The 19884-nt window shown below is 40.3% G+C and overlaps 1 protein-coding gene across 9 annotated transcripts in view; it reads left to right on the top strand.

Moving 5' to 3' along the window:
* The first annotated feature begins 1113 nt into the window (after window positions 1-1113).
* Window positions 1114-19884, top strand: part of LOC129326929 (uncharacterized) — a 228339-nt gene continuing 209568 nt past the window's right edge. For all 9 annotated transcript variants that reach the window (XR_008596770.1, XM_054975299.1, XM_054975290.1 and 6 more), the window contains exons 1-2: window positions 1114-1372; window positions 3139-3179. Coding sequence is in view for 8 of the 9 variants with exons in the window: in XM_054975299.1 (XP_054831274.1) it covers window positions 1205-1372; window positions 3139-3179 (209 nt within the window). In the remaining variant the exon portion in view is untranslated. The remainder of the gene's footprint in view (window positions 1373-3138; window positions 3180-19884) is intronic.

The following is a 19884-nucleotide window of genomic DNA, read 5'->3' as shown; positions in this document are numbered from 1 at the left end:
GAAATGGTGCAATTCTGAGTCGTCCCGGTCAAGACAAAGAAGAAAAAGAACATGCTGTCCAATCACAACTGACTTATGACAACCCATCCAGGGGATGTTACAGGCAAGACACAAACAGAAGTGGTTTGCCATTGTCTTTTTTTCATGTAGCAGTCCGAGTTTTCCTTAACGATCTCCCATCCAAGTACTAATCTTGGCTAGCTTCCAACTTCTGACAAGCTTGGGCTATGCTGGGCTATTCAGGCTGCTATTCTTCTAGGGTTGCCTGCAAAGTGAAGTGCCTGCTGTTGTTGCTCAGGCAGGGGGAGAGGTTGCTGCAGCTGAGGTCTGGCTTAGCATTTTCTATGCTCAGATATTGTGTGATGATTACTTATATATATCTTTTTCTGATTCTCAAGCAGGACTTAAGTGTTTGCCTGAGATATTTTTGAGGTGGTGTAGGGATCCTATATAAGTTGCAAATGACTAGTGTCATTCCATTGCCACTGTAAATATCTCTGCACTACCAGTGGCAATAAATTCATAACAGGGAATCACCCCCTCACCCCAGTGGAAGCAGCAGTATTGATTTTATAATCAAAGTGGCAGAAAATCGGACAAAAGACAATTGAGCAGAGACATCTCAGCAAAGAGTAGATAGTTCTCTTTTTTAGTGGCTTGTGTCTCATGTTTGCATCAATGGTTTTCATCTGGTTTTCGGTCAGTCTGAGTTCTGCTGATGAAAATATTGGGGTCCAAAAGTGTCAAAGATTACTGCACCCTTTCTACTTCCTCTTTCTGTTTCTTCTTTTTTTCTGTCAGAGTTCCTCATATTAATAGCAAAAGAATGGCCCTGTGAACTGCTAAAAACAAAAGCTGCTGAGCCTTAGTGTACTGAAGGATAGGTGAGACTGACCACCTGGTATGCTTTTCCATTCACTGATAAATGTGTGTTTATGCCATCGGCCTCTGTTGACTTGTGTTGGAATCCATATTAGCAAGCCTTTCTCTTTCTTGGGCAGTCAACCTATTGACATCTGAATAAATGGATACTGTTGCTATCAACCATTCTGTTATGGTTATGAGATAAAGAGAAGCCAGGAAAATGATATTTTGAGATAGACTGCTGTTGTAGTGATCAGTGCTGTCTTGTCAACCAGATCATATATTCATTACGAGAATCAGTTTTTAGAGCACAGGCTAGTTTATGTAACAAAAACTACTAATGTCCAAAAGTTACAAATCTGGTAATGAAGATGGAAACAAATGTCCATATGCTGAACTACCAGCAAGACTTGCAGTGGACAAGAAGAGCTGGAAATTGGGGTACAGATTGCCAAAACTCAAAAGGAAAACCAAAGTGAGATCTTTCAGGTCCGAGTGCAACACCAAGGTAGGAAGACTTAGCAGATGAAGTCTAATTTCTAGTGTCCTTGCACACTTTCACAACAGAGAGCAAACTTTAAGTTCAGTTGTGTGTGTGTTTGCTCATTGTTTCTTGTAGCATCTACATTTTCAATGTACTGATTTTATATTTGGACTTTACAAGAGCCATTAAATAAGGAAACTTGTTAAAAGTTCCTAGATGCATGGGGGTCCAATTCAGAATGGCAATGTGGCATATGGGAAGAGCAGACTTAAGCCCCTCCCCCTGACACACACCCCATTTTCCTGATCTGAAATGATCCTGGAGAGCCACTGTTTTCCCCATTGGAGAAATTTACTTGTTGCCATCAGTGCATGCAAGTTTTCACAACAGGGCAAATAATGGCTACAGAGATCATTTCAGGTCAGGAAAATGGTGCTGAGTGGAGGCATAAGCTCCTTTGTCCATGCACAAGCCTGGAACTCCATTACCACATCTGTTGACAGTGTGTTTCCCATAGGAACTTTGTAATGTGTGAATGAATCCTGAGACTGAAATAAGATGACTTGTCTAAGGACTGTTATGGGGGTCTAAAGCTAAGTGAGGTTTTGAATTGAGGTTAAGGAGAAGCAGCTCTCTCTATGGGCGATGCTGGTTTTTGTGAGACAATCATCATATGAGTTTATGAGAGCTGTATAATGTCTTGTTTCTCATATGTAGAAGCAATGTTCTTACTCATTGCTTCCATACTCTTGAGAAAAAAATGAATAAAGTTGATGCAGGACCAAGGAAATCTACAGCAGTCTCCAACTGCTAGTCTCCAACTAGTCCAACTAGTCTCCAACTAGAACCATTTCTAGTATTCACTGCAGTTCATAGGCTCAGGATTGCTTTATTTTTTCTTCTTTTTCCTAGCCTTGTTACTGGCTATCTCCAAGGCAATCCTGGTACATACTTAACTTGCTACATTGCTGTAGATGGTAGGTGCAGTCCCCGTGGGTATATTTTTTTCATCGTTTTTGCTGTTGGAGTCTCAAGCTTTCAGCACTTAAAAGGTACTTTGTTCAGGTTAAAATGAGTATGCTTGGCTGGCTTAACTATATTAACACTGTTCAGTCATCCTAAATAGACATAAGCATGACCAGGCAAATGATATACCTTAAATACTAGAGAACAGAAAGGAACCAGGTGATCAGTTCTGAATGTGCTATAAATAATCACAATGTGTTAATATTTGGTGCAAACGTATGAAATTATTTAATACCCTCTGCACCAGTCCTCACTGGTTTGGGCAGTATAGAGAATGGCTCATGCTGTATTTGGAGTAGATGGTTCTCTTTTACTCATCTTTGATGGTGAGCATATGTTGTCAAAATACAAAAAGTCTTATCTGCATATAGCAAAAGATAGATGATAACTTTTCAGAAGGCTGGTCAGATACTCATTCCACAATCACAGGATGTTAGAGTGCTTTGTGGTGTCTGCAAAACCTTTTTGATTAAAGAAATACACAACATTTAGGATTATTGAATAAAGAAAAACAATACCTCTGTCATACAGTATTTTAAAAACTATTATGTTTTTCCATCCTGTGAGCATAGAAGTCGTAGGATGACCCTCTGCCTCCCTGCTATAGTAAGGGATGAAGTAGTTCTCAGAGAGAGGTTAAAATATCAATAAAATCATAATAGTACTGAGAGGACTTGTCTTTCAGGGAGATTCTCTTTACATTTTTCTTGTCCATTTCAACCAATGTTACCAATAATAAATAATCCACTCTTTTCCTCCTTCAGGTTCATGCTTGCTTTTCCTACCTGCAGGGAGACATTTCAAGGTATGAGTGAGATAATGCAAAACTGTTCCGTGCCAATTCTTAAGCACTAATGTCAAATTGGATAAAGCTTGCATAGTTGATATTGTAATTCAGTTTTGGATTCAAGAATGGGTTCAGAGAATCTCTTTACGCATATCCCTTCCTATTACAGAAAGATATTTACATAGAATGCCAGCAGACACAAGGTACCACCTTTTCCCCAAGGAGACGAATCTGCACCTTTTTTTTTGTATATTCCTTCTCCAGTGTCAATTCCCACAAAGTATTGAGGGAACATGATGGGGCTGCAGTAGGAAGGGAGAGTGGGGGAAGATTCATTCCATGAGAAAAGCTTGGCTCATGGGTGTCTGTATGCCTATTGCATAGCTCAGGCTACGACGGTACACACATCTAGTATTTTCACTGAGCACACACCAACTAAACCAACAGAAAAGGTCAGGGCTAGGGATGCTACTATTTTTTCTTAGTAAGAAGTTATTTGATTTTGACAGCTGCGTGGTGGGCAAATTCAAAATATGGAGGGTGGGGGTTGCATGGCATAGTTCTACCTCTTATACATAGATGTTTAAAAGCAAAGACTTGGTTAGGAAATAAGAGTCTGGCCTCTGCTCTCTTTCCTGGAAACCCTGTGAAGGCAATTTGTTGGGGAGAAAGAAAGTGGACTTCTGTATTGTAAGTTGTGAGTTACCACAACATTTAGGATTATGGGAAATTTGAGGCTATTTTTTGTACTCTGTAACTCCTATACCTGATGAAAAGAGTATGAATCAGCATGTCTATTAAAAGGTGAAGGCACTCTCCTTCAACTGCTAAGATACCAAATTATTGTGTTTCCCAACTACTTTTGGTTTGTGCAATAATATTAAAAAGTTGCAAACAGCCATCATGGTCTGTGCAAAATAAAAAAAAACAGGAACAAAATCAATATAAATAGCTTTTATTAGGACCTGCCAAATTCACACAAAACATTGTGAAATTAATATTAACCAACCAAAAAAGGATATAGCAACATCTTATCAATTTGACTAGGAATGTCCAAGATTTTCTGATCATTTTTAAATATCACAAATCTGGCAACTGAGAAATTCAGTGAACTGAGAAATTCTATGAAATCTGAACAGAACTGACCCTGTGACAACAGCTCATTAGATTATTTTGCTCTATTTTTATTCTGCTCCTACAATTTTGTCAGGACACAAATGGTTTATCGGATTCCTGTCTGCATTTACATATGTTATCCCTAATTCTACAGGCAGCTTTAGCATTGCTGAGAATTAAATCAAATACCATTTGTTCTTTTAGATTGGAATTTCTTAACATTGCACTCCAAACCTGTGTGTGAAATTTCCATTGGAGGATATTAGTTGTGTGGTTATAAATGCACAGTTAAATCATAATAGGTGAGAAACTTAATTTTAGATATTGCAATGTATTTTGCGCTACCAGTACCACCATCCCATGCTGCTATTTTCAAGGGAGGGTGGGGAAGTGAGGCTCTGGGGCAGCTGTTTTAACACTTAACTAAAAACTGCATCAGCTGTTATTCCCTCTCCTAGTCTAAACCATTGATCCACTAAATTTTTCCTCAAGCACAGTAATGCATACACACAACAATGGACCCACAGAAGGTGAGTGTGGGCGGCAGGGGTGGGGGGCAGCAGCGGCAAGGTGCTCCCAAGTAGGAAAGCACTCCCACCAGAACAGTAACATTTTAAACAATCCTGCTTCATGTTCACTTTTTTCTTTTTCTATAGCACCAATAACTTACCACCTTTGCATTCTGCTGTTGCTTGTTGCAGCTATATTTTCTTATGCTTTGTAGTTTTGTTCTCACAATGAAGGGTGAATCCAAATCCTTCCTGCAAAATGAGGCATTTCCACTGCCAATCTTCTCCATTGTCCAAGTGCAAGCAGGCAGAATGATTGTCTAAATTCCCTCCTCCCCGCCCAAACAGACCTATGTTTTTTCCATAAGTTTTCCTTTTACTGTGGGTGCAGGCAGGATTGTTTTTGAAAGGGCAGAGTAGGTACATGTTTACCATTTGACTCAGAAAAACAGAGAGCCCTGGAAAAACTATGGAAGCAATCCTAAAATAGTCTGTTCAGATGTAAGTCCCATGCTATTCAATAGTGCTTACTCCCAGGGAAGTGCCTTTCAAATTGCAGCCTATGATTGTAGTCTCCCTTCCAAATGTTCCAAAGGTGATAGAAGGGGAGGGATCTCCCCTTGCAAGGACCTGATTGGCAAAGGGAGACAATGCCATTTCTCAGGTAGTGAGGGGGTGGGGTGTTGCACTTACACACATTGGTCTCATCCCCCCTTCCTGCCAGCAGTGTTAATTAATAACATAAGGCCTCTGCCCTGTTGGGATGTGATTGGTGAATGCTGTTCAGGAAAACAGGCTACTGGCCTGTGAATCAAGCCCAGTGCCTGCCTGCTGCTGGAAATTACAAACCAAACCAAAACACACAAACTTTTTGATGGGAGGAACTCATTACAATTTAGTTTTTCAGATTTGGTTCAGCATTCTGGAAGCTGCATTAACTAGCCAAACCAGTGATTTCTGTGTGTATTTTTGGTTCTTTTTTCCATTATGCACACCAATAGTGTTCATCCCATCTCCATTGATAGTTTATTTACCATATTGCCATTAGCCTTTTAGTAAGGTTTCCCTCTTGTGAAATCTTATATATAGTTATATGGTCTTTCTAGTCCTATAATGCAAATATTATTTTACTTTTCTTTGTAGATAGGATTCTTAATATCTATTTTTAATAATACCACATTATTTTTCTATGATATTTGTTGTAGTTTCAGGCAAACATTTCCAGTATTCAAAAAGAAATTAGAAAGTTCCCATCTATCAATGAACAATTGATATTTTTGGTAGGATAACTGTGCCTTTTGCAGTTAGATCCCACTCCTGTTTCTGTAGCGGTTGACACAGTGCTGTTACAGTGGATATGGGGATGAGGGCCAGTGTAGACTGGGACTGGAAAGGGTTGGAATCTGGCTTCAAATCTCTGCTCCGCCATGATGCTCCTGAGTGACTTTGGGCCACTCATTCTCTCTCAGGCTTGCTACACAAGGTTGTTGCAAGGATAAATGAAAACCACAAGCTCCTTGCCAGAAGGATGTGATTAAAAAACGGATAGATTTGTCACTCGTGTAGTAACTCTTATCCACCTTGCTAACATAACATCATAAACATATTGAGGTGACATAGCAGTTCTAGTGCACAGCAGGAGAACGTCTCCTATAATTTACTCAATTACATTGGGGCAACTAAAAATGGGGAGAATCACTGGAAACTCCATCATCTCAGGATATTATTTAAGACTTCAGAATCTTTCTTCCAGGTGTATTGTCCGTTACTGAACTTTTTCTTCCTGCCGTCATGTGCCTCATTTATGATGAACAATTTCCCAGTTTTGCCATCTGACCTAATGAATACCTATTGTGCAGCTCTCCCAGACTTGCGCTCTCAAGCACTGGGTAACCAAGTAGAACAACCATCCTTTGTCTGCAGGATGGCATTTATTTCTGACACACATGATCTGTTGGAGATATTTTTATAAAACTATGACATAATCTGTCTTCTCTGCACTTAGGCTCAGAACCAGCACTTCCACTGTAATTGTTTCAGAATGGGGAAAAAAATCTGTTACCAGATTTGAAGGAAAAAATGGTTCCTCAGTCCTAATTTTCTAAGTACAGCCTGACTTGCCATTTTGTGAGAATGATGACTTTAGTGGTTTTACAAACATGAAACTATCAATAAAATACTCTAAGGGGATTCTTCCTGAGTAGGAATTGAGGGGGAGGGAGAATTGAGTGGTCTGAGTAAAAGTTATTTCCTCAAAAATATCCTCTAATTAGGCCCCCAAAACAGTTATATAATCATGTTAAGGGCATACCTGAAGAGCCGTAATGGAAAACATGGATTGTTGGCAGGTTGCAAATTATAGTATCATGTATGGCTGCACATTGTGCTACTACATATAGGAAAGAAAAGGTCTGATGACTGCAGTGGTTGAGTTTGGGGGAGAACGGTGGTGATCCTGGAATATGAGAGACTGATCATATCTGCTGATATACATTTTTAAATACCCCAAAGATGAAAGGATGTGCTGCAAGTACACAGACAATTTCTATTTTTAAAAAAAGACTAATGAATTTGTGATGCTTTTCTTATATTCTCAAAGTAGGGGTGGAGGGAGAGATAGCGATATTGGTCCATAGCAAAGTCCAATACCTGAAAACATGCAATACCATTTATTAACACAGACCAAAATAACACACCACATTGTGCAAGCTTGCATGTTCTCCAGAACTCTTCCCCAGGCTGGATATTTAAAAGTGAGAAAGGGGAATGGGATCTAGGCCAGGCCCATGAGGCCTCTATCTGTCTGAATCTTGTGTTGGATGCTTGGTTGATTTTGATGGACGCAGAGTGTGGTAGCTGGTATTAAGTTGCACTCTTGATATGCTAGGAAGAAGAAGCAAAAATTAATGCTATCCAGTTGGAAATACAATACTAATATAAATTCAAAAATATGGGTTATGCCCAATGCGTATTTGAAGTACTGGGCTACACTACAGTGTATTGAAGTTGTCTTATAGGATAAGAGATAACCTTTAATAGGGATGTGTATTTGCTTATTAGCAAATTAATTTCAAAAATGCCCGAACCCAGTTTGTTATGGAAGTTGTTATAACAAAAAGAAGAGGGAAAACAACAGCATTAACTTACTGTTTGGTATTCCAGAACCTCCAGTGGTGGTGGGAAGTGCCCTCAAATTGTAGCTGATTTATGGAGACCCCTACTGGAGTTTTCAAGGCAAGAGACTGACAGAAGTAATTTGTTATTACCAGGCTCTGCAACCCTAGTCTTCTTTGGAGGTCTCCTATCCAAGTACTAACCAAAATTAGCCCTGCTCAGTTTCTGAAATTTGAAGAAATTGGGCTTGCCTGACCTATCCAGGTTGCTCCTATCTGGTTTTAAAATGTCAAGAAATTCATTTTCAGCAGGGTGGATAAGAGGTTCAGGAAAGAATGAAGCTGAAAGGTAACATTTCCAGTCAGAAAAATAGAACAAGTCTTGTAACAGAAGAGATTTTTCCCGACAAGGTCTTTAATCCCACATTGTTCCATCAATCATTGCTACTTTGGGGAGGCATGTCAGCAACATCCATCCAACATCTCTTTGCTTGAACTAGTTCTGTTTTCTTTGAGACGGAGCATTTAAGTTGCTTTCCAGTGTTTTGCAATCTGTATACTTCCTATGTGACTAGTTACCAACTTCTAGGTGGGGCCTGGAGTTCTCTTTGAATGACTGTTGATCTCCAATTGATCTCCAGATTACAGAGATCAGGGTAGACTCTATGGCATCACATCCCCAATGAGCTCTCTCTCCTCCCCAAAGAGCACTCCTCCAAATCTCCAGAGATAGACCAAGCTGAAATTGGCAAACCTACATGTAACTGCATATGAGAGAGTGCTTTGCTATTTTTTGCCAGTGTAATAGAATGTTGCTATATTTAGTTAGTCCATGGTTTTCCTCTTTCCCCAGGCCCCTTTGGTGTAAATTCTAGCAGACCTACCACTGTCCTCACACTGTTTTCCTAATCCAGAATGGCCACAGGGAGTAGTTATTTGCCCCATTATGAAAACTTATGTGTAGCCATCTGTACCTGTAACTTTCCCCAATGGGGCAAGCAGCAGCTTCCTGGGATGATGTCAGCTCAAGGAAAAGTGCTGTATCTGTGCCTGTTTATTCCGATTTTAATGGAGTCCATGTGCACCTAGGAAGCACAGACGCCCAGAAGTCCACCTTTGTAATTAAGTATCGAGGAACACTTGATAAGTGGTTCCAAGAACACTAGGGTTCCCTGTGACAAAAGCCCTGTTCACAAGTTACAGTGAATGCATGTACCATCCATTTACCATGTACACTTGATTGTATTTTGTATGTGCATTGAGTAATTCTCATGTTACAGTCAATGAACATACCGCTGAACATGTAATGTAAACCCCACATTTATCCACGTACTGCTTTGCAGTTTGATTTGTAAAATCAACATGTGTCAGCTCTCTCTTACAAACAGGGTGAACATGTGTTCACTGTAACGTGTGAACAGATAGAGTTTAAGCACCACTGATTTACTTCATATCCTAATCAATGTAGTGTGGACAACTGTGTGCCTCATTATTACATGAAAAAATCTTTTTTAAAATCTTTAAAAAAAACCCTTCTCTTGTCTTCTTTTTTCACTGAACTGTCCCTGCCCCACATCTTTATTTCCCAAACAAAGTTTCTGAAGGTGGTGTAGTTCCAAGCTAATTTCCCCTGATGAAAACTTTCCCGGAGCGTACCAAAAATTGTGCAAATTTTTAACCTTCATCAGTAGCTAGGAATTATGAGTAGATGCTGCCACCTTATGGTCGCAAGGGAAATAGTTCTGTAGAAAGCGGTTGCTCTGCCTAGATCTTCTGTTGTGAACGATTGCTCAACGATTGCTCAACCTATATCCGGGGCTCTTATGCAACATCTTAAATGTTGCATAAATTAACGTGATTAATGGAAGTTTACAGTTTGAGGAGGAAGTGATCTGCAAGCTTCTGTGAGGCTGTGCTGTATTACTGTAAACCAAAATAAAGACTAGTTTTAGGAGGCCCTCTGGTGGCACTGGTTTCTGCTGAAAGAAATCTCATTGGGAGGATATTTCATGGAGTTAATGCTAAGAACATGTCTTTTCAGAATGTGGTTAATGCAATACTGAAACAGGAAGTGAAACATTTTTAAAATCAATAGATACTGTGTTGATACTGTGGTTGATACAGCATATTCACATGCAGATTTGTGAAAATACGCTTCCATTTATTCATAAGAAATAAAGTATGCAAAATTCCATAGTAAGAATCTCAGAAAAATAGTCTTATGATTTTATTTTCTGATTGATAGCCTGAATGGGCACAAAGGCAGTACATAAATGCTGTAAACAAACAATGTAATGAATTATGGCCTTTGTACAACAAGGGCAAAGTAGAAACCTGCTTTCTCACACACACACACACACACACATACAAGTGAAGCAGATGTTCCTCTTCCCTTCATTTCTGGAACATCTCTTGTTAGATCCTCCACTGCATTTCCATCCTGCTGGAATGGTGATAGCTTGAGCCTGCAACAGCTCTTCTTTTAGGACAGCCCACCCTTCACTTGCTCCTGTTCCTTTCAACATTCTTGTCCATGGAATAGCTCTGATCACATCTCTAAGTTTATTAAAGTTTGCTCTACTAAAATCTAATCTGCGAGTTTGGTGTAAAACTCCATTGGTATCTTGCAGCAAAAGGAATTCTAGGGGGCATGATCACTTCCCCCTAAGATTCCCACCACCTTTACTTCCTTATTTTCTTAGCAGTTGATCCACAAACATTAGAACCTGTTTAGGCATGGTTCTTCCACTTGACCGCCCTCCCTTTGTATTTTTACAGTTGTGAAGATGGTTTATTTTCTTCCTCACATGCTTTAAATGATGAGGATTTCCACGTGAGGGTGATGCCATCATTGTTGGTGTCATTAGTGGCATTATAACACCCCCTTTTTATTTTTTGTGCATGCTTATATCAATATATCAATGTAAAGGCTGCTTTAAAAAAATCAAGTTAAAAAATGAACACACTGCTTGTCTTTGCATTGAGAAGCCTAAAAAAGGAGCAGCCACCCATCCCTAATCCCCACCCCAGCAATCCAAACTAGATGTGTGCAGGGGGAAAAACTGGTACGATTAGGATCCAGATATGAGGAATACCATAGATATGGCCTTTGTATTTCTGATATTTGGGTCAAATTCTGTATTTGGATTCAGTTTTATTAGACAATCGTGAATATATTTGGCAATTATCCCCTATGGGAGAAACTATTTGGGAGGGGGTGGTCAAGCAAACTCCACCAAATTTTCAATCCCAAAATGCAAATCCCACTCTCAGTGCAAGCTGAACCAAACTAAAGAAAGGAATCCAACTTCAAACCAGAGAATCACCCCATAACCAATGTCAAACTGGAGAATCCCACAAGAATCTTAATAATAGGACCAATGTCCCACCCCAACTGAAGCAATGCAACCAGCATCAAATCAGAGAATCCCACCAAAACCAAACTGAAGCAAGGACACTGTAACAAATAAATAAACAGCAAACAACTGCTTAAGCAACATTCCCCCACAAGAAGCAACAAGTAAATAAACAGCAAGCTTAAGCAACTCCAAGAATGGTTCTTAATAATATATGAGTGCTAGCAAGCTGCAAAGCAAGCAACTCTTGCCTTTAAACTAACACAACCAGAAAAAACCTGTCTCCCCAATTCACATCCATTGGCCACTAACTCACTTACTCCCCCTGAAACAAGTACCAAAAACAGCTTGGAGAAGCAGCTCTGCAATTTCAGGATAAAACAAAGTAACAAAAACAGGTTTTATCCGGTACTCAGTACCTCAGTTTTACTTGGGATTCTCTAATTTGATTTGATATAGCCAGATACAGCTGGTTTAGGCATTATCCTCATATACGTTCAACAGGGGCCATTTCATAGAAAAAGAGTGGCAGGAACTCATTAGCATAACTCATTAGCATAACTCCTTAGCGTATGCCACACCCCTTGACATCACCGGAAGTGTGTCATTAGCATAAGTGGTTTGAGTATGCCACACCCCCTGACATCACCTATCCTGACTGTTTTGGACCCAATCCTGGCCATTCAGGGCCGAAATTGGGCCCAAAATGGCAAAAAGGGGCTGAAAATGGCCAAAAAAGGGCCCCAAATGGTCAGGATTGGGCTGCTGCTGAGTGGGAGAGTGATCCACCACCCATCAGAGGCCTGATCTGGGCCATTTCAGGACTAATCCTGGCTGTTTTGGCTCCAATCCTGACCATTTTGGCCCCAATCCAGGCCTCAATGGGCCCCAAATGGCTGAAAATCAGGTGGGCAGGGCCACCTGACATACAACCTCTTTGGAGAACTACTGGAACTGCGTTCCTCCTCAAAATGAACCCTGACATTCAGTATATCAATACCAAATTGCAGACTCTTGTCCAAATCAGAGTGCCTCACCTGATCTGGCTGACTCAGAGCAAGGAGATAGAAGTTGACACCGGTGGGACAAAGCAACCCTTATGGGGATCGAGCCTGGAGCAGTAGTGATACAAAACTGTATCACTATTGTATCACTGTATCACAGATAGTTCAATCATCACATAGTGGTGGGTAGGAATGAGAAGGACAAAGAAAACCAAAAGTAATATTACACATGAGAAAAAAGGCAGCTCAGTGTCGGCTTCCAAAAACCAGTTGGGGTAAAAGTGGTCTCAAAGGATTGGAAAAAACCAAAAACCGGGGGCAGGGGTGGGGAGAAATAAAAATTAAAGGCACAAAAATGTATGCAGAAATCAGAGGATAAGCCCAAAGCAGTATGGGAATAGAACTGACAAAAGACCTGTGTAGATAAGCCCTTTTTAATGGAGGAGCATTCTGTCATGTGAACACCCATTTGCAGTATGAAGTGGTACAGCCCAGACAGATTTACCATCTCAGTGAAATCTAGACATCTGCTGAGCAGAATGAAATATAGATTTGAGGATCAAGAGTACATTGGTACAGAGGAACTGGTAAAATGTAATTTAAAAAAATTAGGCTGCCTAATTTCGTCCAAATTTACTTATTCGCACTACACAAGGTTTGTAGCTTAAGGTAATATAAATTCAATAAGGATAATTCACAGAAGCACCATTGCCTGGGTTCCTCTTAAAAGATAAACCAAATTACTGATTTTAAAGATCCGCATGTTTATGTCTACATTTGTAGAATGCTACTTCCAAGAACCCAGTATCCAAGCAGGCTAAGAGGCAGCATCCTCTTTCTCAAGAGGCCACTCAAATTTCACAGAGCCAGACTAAAACAAAAGTTACTGGCTCTCATAGAGATAGTGGATGGGTGTAAGCAATCATTTTATCAAATCCTAAAATTCTACATTCTACATCATGTCTAGAAAAGGTATAACATAAAGCTGCACTCACAGAAAACTCCTCAGTTTAGGTACTCTGTTATGTGCTTTAAGACACAACTATAAACAAAGAAATGCAAGTTAGAGGGCTTTTTAGCACAGAGACAGGAAGACAAACAACACAGAGACGGTTTCCCAGAGAAGTTTTGCTGACTCAGTGAATACATACAGTTACTTAATACTCCAATTCTGGGAAATGTCGGTGTAATTTTCACTTTATGCCACACCAAGAAATGGCATCAAGTCTGTATAGGATAAAAAGTGAGAATGAAGGGAATCCCTTTCATTTGGTTATTTTCAAATGTGAGACATAACTAGTGTTTCTTTCTTAGATTACTGGGTTCAAATAAAGCATATTCTGACAAAACGATAGAAAGAGACTGTGCAAATTTATGATGCAGTCAACAATTATACCTCTGGATTTTTGTTTCTTACAAAAGGCAGGGGACAATTAACAGAAAAGGATGGGAGGCAGAAATTTGTCAGTGGGTTGTCAAAAGTCCTCCCAGTCTGTAGTCTGGTTTTTGCCTAGGTCCAGCCTTGATTTGGAAGAGAGGAGAATAATGTAAACCACTTTGGGAGAAAGGTGATGAAAATGAAATAAATTATTAAATATTTCCAGCACTGTTCGGGGGATATTTGCATAATGGATTTTTAAGAACAGCCCTCTCTCACACAAAAATGAGCTTCTTTATTAGTTAGGTTCAACAGCTTTAATGGATGACCTACTTAGATTATCTTGAGTTGGTTAGTATCCAACATTTCTAAAATATGGCTTTTTTCCTTATAGCCCGTGACAGTCTCCAAAACAGAAACAAAGCATCCTGTTAACAATATCATCTGTGGGCCAAGCTACACATGACGAATGACACTTGAATGGCAAGTGTATTTCTCCCTGTTCACTTGCCCTCCACTCAATCCACTTGCCGTTCAAGTGTCATTCGTCATGTGTAGCTTGGCCCTGTGAATCATGTCCACTCGGTAGAGTTAAACATCCTTGATTTTGCCCTGCTAATTTAGAATTCTCTTCCCTGAGAATTCCCTGAAGCCTGAATCTGAGCCCCTTTCAGAAGCATTTAAACATATTTCTGTTCAATCTAAGGAAGGTACAGGGGTGACAGGAAGTTCAACTGGCAGACAATTTTGAGCTACCAAAGCTCAGGTTGTAGAGTTTTTACTGTAACATGAATTTAAAAAGGTTAATTTTTCTGTTTTTAAGCGGCAGTGGTCGGTACTGGTCATAAGGGATCAAAAGGGATTGGCTTACAAGAGATACATCCCAAACAACTGCAAAAACAGGCTGCCTCACTTTCTCTGGCAAAGTACATCCCACAACTCAAGAAGGGCATCACAAATTTGCACTGACTGCAGAAGCAAAGTTTGTGTATGTACTAAGTCTTAGCATGCTAATTATTTTAAATTGGGAACGTTATTTCTTTGGGACTATTAAAATTCACAAAAAGCTTACTTAGTGAGCTTATGTTCACCCAGTGACTCCAGTTCCTCATACACAGCTTTGCTGAGGCTGCGTTGACAAACAGGACAGTTGGCTCCTATGGCCAGAGTTTCTGAAGAAGGGGAAAAGCTGAGTGTGATACACAGACTGCTTCTGATCAGCCGTGTTTATCCAGACGGCGTTAATAAATATGACCCAGTCAAGGTGGTGAGACTGCTACCCATGGCAACTTGCCAAGGTAGCTTGGGTAAAGGGAGAAGCTTCATCGTGACACAGGAAAGAGAAAGGCCAGTGTTTGCGGTTGGTACAGGACTGTTAAAACAACTTACGCAGATCACAGTGGACCGAATATTCAGATTTTTTGATATGATGACCTTGGTGAATGCAAGACAGGATAACAACAAAAGTCTCCAAAAATGTGGAAAACTTTTTTTAAAAAAATTACATTCTGTTAAACAGTGGGCATAGTATTAGATACAACTGGGAAAAGAAGGAAGTGTTTGGACAATTCATAGGGCACGCACTTATTAGTTTGGTTGCCAGCTTGTCATAATGTAACAAACCCAGGTGGTTATTTATATATATATTTAAAAAATTATATGCTGCTCTGTAAAGAACCTGCTCAGACTTGGTGGCTAATGTGAGAAGCTGTCAACAGTGGAATTTTATGCAGTTACTCCAATATAAACTCATTAAAATCAATAGGCTTAGACTGGAGCATAGGGTTGCACTGTAAACCGCTCTAACTAGCTTTTTTGAAACCAAGTAGAGTAGGACTTAATCAGTTTGATGGTTACAAATGATTTAGAAATGTTGGTTATAGAAATACTTGTATTTAAATTATTTTAACATCCTAACATTGTATGAAATAACAGTGTCAGATACTTTGCAGAGTTACCCTGTTCAGTCAAGTCTGCACTGTAAAGATGCTTAAAAAGAAGATACAAAACCAGATATATTCCTAGCTGAGTCATTTGTTGCTCTTAGCATTTGTGTTTATGCATGCATTAAACATTAAGCCATCAAAATGAGGGGAGATGCCAGCATTTCTATTGAAATGTACATGCTATTTGCTGGTAACTATAGAACATCTCTCATCTGTCCCTATTCATATAGGAATTTTGCTTAGGGTGTCTAACGTTTTATATGAGATGAGTGACATGTAAACTGTTAGTTAAGAAATACTGTTATCTGTTCAACCAGGGTTTATGTTCTAAGTCTGAATAGCATCTTGGCATTGCTTCACATAGGACATTTTCCTTACATTGAATGAATCTTTATGAAGGAAAACAGACACGTGTCCTTGAGTATCAGTGGGATTTCATAATTCAAATTAGTATTCCTCTTTCAAGATCCACAATTTCGTAGAAGTGTACAATTTAACAAAATATAAAATGTTCATCAGTCATTCACACATCACAGAAGCAGTGCCTCCACATTAGAACTGTCTGGCTGGGAACAAACCAGCATGCACCATTTGGTGTTCCAACTGGTTATTGCTATGTTGTATGAACTGCCTGCCTATTAGTGTCTTCCAGGATTTTTTTAAAATTTGGGAGTATGAGCAGAAGTAGTAATTTATGGTACTCCTTATATGATGACTGATGCAAGAAGATTTGTGTGTTTAGCTGTGGTATTTCTCCTTTTAGGAGAAAAAAGGAAGTGATCTGTGAAAAGGACTGAACGCATTCCAGAAAGAAAGGAGATTCACAGAATTAGTGCCAGGGATTCAGTTAGCCCAGCCTCACATCAATGAAAATGAGACACAAGACAGTGTGGTGGGCTAAGGGGCCTCAGCCAATTGAGGTGGTGGCAGGAGTTAGTAGCATACCTTCACACTCACTCTGGCAGATATTTTGGCTGCAGCAAATACCCAGTGGTAGCACGGTGATAGTGGTGTCTTTGGAATAGGCTAGTGTATGCCGGGTGGCTGAGTAACACTCTGAAGGAATTACCTGGGTGTTAAATGGCATCTCTTAAACATGGTAGGTGCTTTGCAGCCCATCAGGAAAATCAATTAAGGTGGACACCTCCAGCACAGATAGGCTGAGCAGGCTGGGAAAAGCAAGGCCGGCTGTCACAAACCCTTGGCTAATTCAAGCTTGGGCTGACCATTCACCTACTCTGAGGTAAAATTCTCCTCTTAAAGCATATGAAGCTGTTTACTAGGCTGGGAAGCCTTTAGTAGTATGGCTGTGTTTGTAGCTTCAACTTTCTTTATTATCCCACCCTTAACGTTTACATTGTGATGTTACCCAGCCAAGTCTAATTAGAGGGAAGATCAGAGGTTTGCGTTTCCCTTAAAAAAAGAAGTTGGCACACAAGGCTTTTGGAGTTTTAAAAGGAAAGAGGAAGTTTATTTACAGGCCGTTTCCACACACATTGAATAATGCACTTTCAATGCACTTTAGTTATCCTTTAGAAGTGGATTTTTTGTTCCACACATGGAAAATCTGTTACAAATGTGCACTAAAGCGTATTGAAAGTGGATTATTTAATGTGTGTGGAAACGTAGGTTAGATAGGTAGGAATGTAGGCACGTATTCAAAACTTGAAGTAACTAAGAGGTTTTTGCACAGATTACTTCACTAGTGCGGGGCACAAAACACTTGGTATGGTTTATTAAGTTGCTGACTTGGATGAAAGAGGTTGGTGTTAGCAGACTTAAAATCTCCACAGTTTATTTGACATTCTTTCACTTGTTAGGTGCTCTGATTTTGCACATGCACAGCACGTCTTCCCTTTTTCTGCAGACCTCAGGGTACTCCACTGAGTCAAAATCCTTTTCAGATACTGGGAAGGAATTATAGTTACACCAAAGCTATACTCTCCTTGTCCTTTGGCCGAAAGAGAGACCCATTTTCCTTTCTACCCACTTCCCTTTCTACCCACTTTCCTGGCCCACTACAAGTTCCCAGATCTCTTGTGTCTCAACAAAATTAGGTGCTGTCTGTTCCACTTTAGTCCAAGGACTAAAAGTGCTTCAAAACTTAATGTTTTTTTTCCTGGAAGGATAAACTTCTCTCTTTCTTCCTCACACAGAGAACTCTCTGGCCAACCCTCTTTGGTCAGATGCCAGGCTCCAACTCCCTACTCATCCATTTGTTCCAACTGTAAACCCCTCCTTCTGTTAACACTGTCAGCAAATCATTCTAATACTAACTGCTATTTCAGTCTAGCCAGAGAAAGGCGAAGGGACCTGTCAATCATCCTTCCCTTCTCGCTGCTGTTTCAGTCATCCACTGGCCTCCCACTGGTTGCAGTACCTAGCAATCCCAGGAATTTTAAGCTGAATCTGTCACACCAGCAATAATCACCTGCCAAGTTTGAAGCCAGAGTAAACCTTCCAGATGGGCACCCGGAGCCGTTGCTTAGCACAGCCCACCCTCAAAAGGGGCAGCTTAGTTAAATAAGCTCAGACATAAGTCAGCCATTTAAATAAATTAAAATGAATTTAAAATAAACAAACAAATCCAGTTGAACCTACACATGATTTTGATGTCCTTATTGTTTTATGTCATATTTGGGGTGCTGGGAAAATGGTCTTCCATCTTGTTAAAAGCTCTGAGGAGGACACTACTGCATTGGTGGAAAACACTGTCCCTGCTGAAATGGGCTGAATCCACACACCTGCGGCACGTCCCAGCATTGCGCTAAATGTTCACTAAACACCTGGAAGTGTAGTGTCTTTCCAGCATGATTCAGAAATCGCGCTCATAAAGGAGCAGAGTGCTGCCCCCTTTGAAATATGATGATCCCCATCTGACATTTTTGGAGGTATGCTATGAACTTTGACATAAATACAACTTCCCCATGAACTTACCTTGTTTGCTTGAAATTCTTTGATGCCACACATCAATTGTTTTATAAAGCACAAGAACACTTGCATTTCATTCCCTCTCTGTGCCTGAGCAGTTGGATGTATCCTTTAAACTATTAACATCAGCTAGATTGTGTTGCCTGCTTTTTACATATGCACTGTCAGTGGCATCTGTTCAATGACAGAGAAAGACAGATGAATCTCCCTGGGGAGAGAGTTCCAAAGTTTTGGCACCACAACCAAGAAGGCCCTTTCTTGAGTTGCCACCCATCTAGATGCAGATAGCAGAGCAAAGAGATGACCAAAACGGATAAGCAGGTTCATAAAGGAGAAGGTGGGCCTTAAGATATGCTGGTCCAAAGCCCTATAGGGCTTTAAAGGACAATACCAGCACTTTGAATTGCATCCAGAAGCAAATTGGGAGCCAGTATAGATGGAACAAGACTGGAGTGATATGGTGTCTATGATTCACTCCAGTCAACACCCTCGCCACAGTATTCTGCTTTTGGACAATTGCTGCTTTTGGACAGTCTTCAAGGGCAGCCACACATAGTACTCATTGCAGTAATCCAATCTGGATCTTACCAGGACATGCACCACAGTGGCAAGATTTTTCCTGCTCAGGAAGGGTTGCAGCAGGCTCACCAGCTCAAGCTGGTGAAATATGCCCCTGGCCACCACTGCCAACTATGTATTCAACAGGAGTCCTGGATCTAGCAGTGTATCCAGTTTATGGACCTGTTCCTTTAGGGGGAGTGCAACCCCATCCAAAACAAAAGCTACCCCCATTCTTGGGTCAAACCTTCCCCCCACCAGTAGCTCCTCCATTTGAGGGGGGGGTTAAGTTTCAGGATTTATTCATAATCAACAAAATCATAGAATCATAGAATCATAGAGTTGGAAGGGGCCATACAGACTATCTAGTCCAACCCCCTGCCCAGTGCAGGATCAGCCTAAAGCATCTCTGACAAGTATTCATCCAGCCTCTTCTTGAAAACTGCCAGTGAAGGGGAGCTCACCACCTCCCTAGGCAGCTGATTCCACTTTTGAACTACTCTGACCGTGAAAAAGTTTTTCCTAATATCCAGCCGGTACCTTGGTGCATGTAGTTTTAGCCCATTGCTTCGCGTCCTACCCTCTGCTGCCAACTGGAACAGCTCTTTGCCCTCCTCCAAATGACAGCCTTTCAAATATTTAAAGAGAGCAATCATGTCCCCCCTCAAAATGCATATAGCAATCATTTTTAAATCCATATGGAATACAGTGCATGCTTATATTAAGTGAATCCTGAAATCTAGGATGCTGAAATTTTAATACTCTGCAATAAGTAACATACAAAATATTGATATTATGCAATGTGACTCAAA

Source organism: Eublepharis macularius, chromosome 1 (assembly GCF_028583425.1).
Source record: "Eublepharis macularius isolate TG4126 chromosome 1, MPM_Emac_v1.0, whole genome shotgun sequence".
Lineage (NCBI taxonomy): Eukaryota > Metazoa > Chordata > Lepidosauria > Squamata > Eublepharidae > Eublepharis > Eublepharis macularius.
Note: the sequence above shows the minus strand (reverse complement) of the source record. Positions and strands in the feature narration are given on the sequence as shown.